The sequence below is a fragment of the Alexandromys fortis genome, unplaced genomic scaffold, assembly GCF_014885135.2.
Source record: "Alexandromys fortis isolate MF-2015 unplaced genomic scaffold, M_Fortis_MF-2015_v1.1 scaffold_3, whole genome shotgun sequence".
In the NCBI taxonomy this organism is placed as follows: domain Eukaryota; kingdom Metazoa; phylum Chordata; class Mammalia; order Rodentia; family Cricetidae; genus Alexandromys; species Alexandromys fortis.
Window position 1 is genome coordinate 24,984,099 of NW_026067909.1, and position 5,250 is coordinate 24,989,348.

At 37.8% G+C, this 5,250-nt stretch overlaps 1 protein-coding gene across 1 annotated transcript in view; it reads left to right on the forward strand.

The window, feature by feature from the left end:
* The window catches only part of Csmd1 (CUB and Sushi multiple domains 1), a 1,119,426-nt gene that overhangs the window by 157,409 nt on the left and 956,767 nt on the right, over positions 1-5,250 (forward strand). The window contains exon 3 of the mRNA XM_050136505.1: positions 1,579-1,691. Coding sequence (XP_049992462.1) covers positions 1,579-1,691 — 113 coding nt within the window. The remainder of the gene's footprint in view (positions 1-1,578; positions 1,692-5,250) is intronic.

The window sequence follows — 5,250 nt, forward strand, 5'->3', positions numbered from 1 at the left end:
GTGTGTGTGTGTGTGTGTGTGTGTGTATGTGTGCTCATATTTGGATACACCTGTTGTGCATGTACATAGAAGCTAAAGGTTAAGGTTGGGTACCTTTCCCAATCATCCACCACCTTACCATTTGAGACTGGGTCTTTCACTAAACCTAGAGCGTATGGATGTAGTCCAACTTGCTGGCCAATGAGCTACAGGAATCGACCCTTTCCCAGCCCTGTTATTGGAGTTACAGTGTACGTAACCTCTCTTATCCGCTACTAGGGTCTAAAACTGAGATCTTCATGCTTACACAGCAAGAACTTTACAGACTGAATCATCTCTTAGCCTGAGAGGTGATTTTTTAAAAAAAAAAAATGAAACCAAATAAAAGCTTTTAAGTCAACACTAAATAAGGATAACAAAAAACAAAGTGCGTGTGATCCATGTCATAATAATTCTCGCTAGAATATAAACTCATTTTCCGACTTGCTAGTTCTGCCATCCTATTTATCAATTATCATGCTGTTATCGGTGCCGGTAGATCATCTTGAGTCTATCCAGACCGTGGACCAGTGTAATGAGGTACCAATACTGCAGGCCGCTAGGATCCCTCCTGCAGAGGAACCATATTTTCTCTGACTTCTGCACCAATGCCTAGTGTGCAGACTGCTTTCCTACAGCATGGATCTACAAAGATACCCCTTTAATTATTAGATTTAATGAAATATAGCCTGTTCTAGCTTCGCATTTCCCTTTGACCTTTGGGGAAAAAATTCTATTGTCTTTCAAAGTACTACACATATGTAGTTTACACCTTAGCGGTCACTAGTTCACTCTTCTTGAGTTCTGACCATTGCCACTAAAACTTTTAAAAATACTTAAATGTTGTAATGGCTGGAAAATGTTTCTTACAGACAAAAAGATTTATCATAAAAAATAAACGCTAAGATCAATGATGTGACCTCTCAGGAAGGTAACTGAGTTTCATTGTGTGCAATGACAAGCATGCCGTTTCTCCTCTAAAGAAGCTGCCATTTCTTTGGAATAAATGTAGGACCAAACAGATGCCGTATTAGAGGAGTCCCATGCCATCAAATGAGTAGGAAATGGGACTGGACACAGAAGCATGTGCAGGGTCTCCTGTCTCACATGGTGTACATGGGTTTAATTGTATACTTCTAGGTAGTCCTGATACTTCCCGCTGAAGACAATGGTGATCAATTTTTCCAAAAAGAATTTTCTTAAAAGTCATTTAGATAAAAAATTGGGGGCTTCCTAGTATTTCATTTACATTAACTTCAAACATGTGTATAATGTTCTTTAAATTTTGATGACCTCACTTAGATAAAGGCAGCATAGTTAAGAATTATCGAAGCTGGGCATGGTATCACACAGGTAATCCCAGCTGTCAGAACCCTGAGACAGAAGAAAGACCACTTCTTTCTGGCTAGCTGGAGGCTCATACTAAAGGCTCTCTTAAAGAAATAAAATTATCAATGAATATCAGTAAACTAGCTTCTCCCACCAATGTGGGAGAGATGTTAATACATTTCTGTTTAAACTGCAGGTTTTTCTGACTGTTTTTCTCTCTCCTAAACCCAGGCTGTCAGGATTCCAGCTGCCCTCCTCCATTGTGAGCACCGGGTCTCTCCTCACGCTCTGGTTTACCACGGACTTCGCAGTGAGCGCACAGGGTTTCAAGGCCATGTACGAAGGTAGGAGATTGAGGCGGTTGGCATCTTATAACCTCAGGTGCTGCTGGGGGATCAGGGTGTGGATGCAGAGTGGATGCATGGTGGAAGGACTGGGCTGTTCTTTAATATATTGACAAAAGGATATGCTACTGTCTTCTGTAACTGTCAAAGAACCCGGCCCAAAAACACGCTTGAGTTTTCCTTTAGTGGTCTGAATATATGAATCAGATTGTTTCGTTGACTGCAATGGTAACATCTGAGGGGTTCACATATAGAATGGTATGTTTTCAAGTATTTGTTTTTAACCCAAAATAGTTCTATTAAAACTTTCACTTGGCCACGCAGCTGCTAAGCAGGGCTTAAGTGATGTGGTCTCATGAAATGAAGGATTTTTGTCAAAACCGAAAATTTTAATTGAGAAGTTCATTTGGCCTCGCTCTCCTTTGGTTCTCACAAAGCAGTGGAGTTTCAGATTTGTGCTCGGAAATGTTGTGATGTTGTTATTATTGTTAAGGTGACTTGGTGTAATCGTAAAAGAATGAGAGTGGACTTTGAGAGAGGAACTGATTTTCTCTGAGTCAGATAGAGGTAATTGAACTGGCTACTTGCAAGTACGAAGTCTAAGAGGTTTGATATAGTTTGGCACAGAGATTTTTCTCTTTCTTTCATGTGTAACACGAGGGTTATCATTTGTAGCATGAGTAAACTCTGGTGCCTAGGAGTCAAAAAAAGTACACTGTGGTTGGAGCCATTGATCACTGTCTCTCTATAATACACATGGTTTGTTTTAAAGGAGTCTCTGGTTTGCTTTGATACTGCGTATCTGTGGCAAGCATGTTCTTTGTGCAAAGTTCAAGCCTATACTTGGTTTGTGCAATTTACCTTCATTGCTATGCAGTTGTCAGGTGATGGGTTGTGATGGAATTGCTCCCTGGAGAGTTGTGCAAAGCGTGATCAATCCTTTCATTTTTATTGATCCATGCAATGATGCTGAAGATACTAGCCTGCTCTGGCTGAAGGCTTTTCTGACTTCATCTCTCTTCTACATCTAGGCTGTCGGGAATCCAGCTGCCTTGCTCCACTGTGAGGACCGGGTCACTTGTTTATGAGCTCACGGTTCTTTCATTTAAACCAGCGTCAGTTACTAGAAGGGTAGGACACTGTTGAGTGTGTGACTGTCAAGAAGTAATACAGTTTTGGACAGTTGCAGGATGATTTATGTTTGGTCAATGGTTTGATTAACTTTAAAATTTAGTTACACCTGCCCTCTTCCTTTGAGCCCGGAATCACATGTCTTTTGCTTATCATAGAAGAAAAAGAATCACCACAGCAGTGAGTGTTTGCTGCCCCTGAGGCATGCTCATTCCTACATTTCTAGATGATTTCTGTTCAGAGAGCACAACATGGTTCCAAAGTCCAGGAACCCTGGAAATTCTTCTTTCTGCCCTGATAAAGTCCATCTGTGTGCTCTGTGTTTTATTCAGCTACTGATAACTGATATAGAAATCCTTAAAGTTGAGTGGTTGGCAGCTGCCTCCGTTCGCCAAACCTTCCCGATCTGCTATGGGACTGGCATGTTGGATGATGCTACAATTTCTAAAACATCGATGAATTGTCTCTATTGGAAATGATTTCATGTTTGTGTAAGGCTCATACAGAAATATAACTCGAAGAGTTTTATTTCAACTTAGCTGTATGCTCTGTTAAATATGCTTTCCTAAAAGCATTTGTGAAGGTGTTTTTGTAAGTTAGACTTTCAATGGTTAATCATTTATCAGAAATCGCCAATAATCATAAGACTATTTCTGAAGGAAATTTTTGGTGAAAATACACATCTCTTGTCAATATAACCAATTTTAAGCAATATTCAATACAACCATATAACAATTACTTCTTGCTGTTGTACACCAAACGCTATGGTAAAAACGCAAGTGTGTTAGCTTTCTAGAGAAAATGAAGAGCCCAGGTGGGGGAAGTTACCTGGAGGAGAGCCAAGTTCTCATTGACAGCTCCCCTACCACATTGATAGCTCAAGTTCCCAGGGATGGGAGGCAACTCTCACCCATCGAGGAAAGGTTTGAGGAGTGCACAGGACAGAAAAAAGATACCTGCAGGAGAGGAAGCAGGGCCAATGTTGTGGTCAGGAGGACATCTGTAACAGCTTTCACTGTGGTCTGTATATTTTTTAAAAAATAATTTAGATTTTCTTCTACTCAGATAATTTCTGTTTTGAGGAGACAAGACATGTGGTTATTCTATGAAGGAAACAATCTAATTAATGTTAACATAAAAAGTAAAAATATAATGTTAATACATTGTCCAGACCCTTTACTGGAAATTGAATTTAGAAAAAAGTACTAAGTCAATCATTGAAGTTTCCCCTGTGGTCCTTAAAGTAGCACTGCTTTCCTAAACTAGAAGTTCTATAGGATTAACATACTGCTGCTTAAAATTTTCATTCACGTTCACTGGCTTGGACAGGCAAAATTGTCCAAACTTCAGCCATATTTCAAAATATGATAACCTTGGCAATGGTCTTCATGTGGGCAGGGAACTCGTGATTGTTGCCAGTAGTTTTCAATAAGCATTGTTTGTGCAAATTATTGTTCATACGTGGGCATATTAAGCTACATAATGAATGTGGAAACAATAAGTTAAAGTATTACAATTAATGCATTATCTCATTGAATTTAACTTTGTAATCCCAATTAAAATATTTGTAAATATCTTCCAAATGCTGTCTACATGGAGTATTTGAATTTCTTCAAAGGCATGCTTTAGGGTTTTCTTAGCAGATGAGTTTATAAACTGTTGTATTAGAAATTTGGGGATTTTAACTGGTAAATACAGAATAAATTGAGCTAATAACTGAAAATACTCATCTTATCATGTATCATTTGCTCCCTCCACGACCAAACAATTTATATAACTTTATTTAATAAATCCTAATGAGATACATGATCACATGTGACTTACCCTGAGTTCTAAAGACTTCTATCATATTTGCTTCTGTCTTTAAATGATTCCGTGGATTAAAGCAGATATTTTCTACCAGCTATAGTGTATGTTTTTGGAGATAAAAAGCATACAGGTTGTATTTGTTTATAAGTATCTATACATATATTATATGTGATATATATCATATAGATAATGATTAGATGGTAGATAGGGACAGGTGGATTTGTATATAGACATATGGATAGATGAATATGTAGATAATGGATAGATAGACAAATAGGTAAATGGATAAATAAAAATGAAGGCTAAAAATAGAAAGATGATTGGTAGGAAGGTTGGTAATAGATAGTTGAGAGAAGGAAGCATCATAGATAGAAGAAGAATTTGTATACAGATGATAGCTATATCTAGTTCATAGGTAGATTATTATTTTACAAATATGTATTAAAACAGTTTATAGGTAGATGATTGATAAATATATACATGATAGACATATATATATATATACACACACATATATATATATGGTCAGTAGATAAGTAGATGATCACTGCAAGACAGATATATTCCAGACAACAGACAGATAAATATATGGCAAGTAGATAACAGACGGAGGGATATG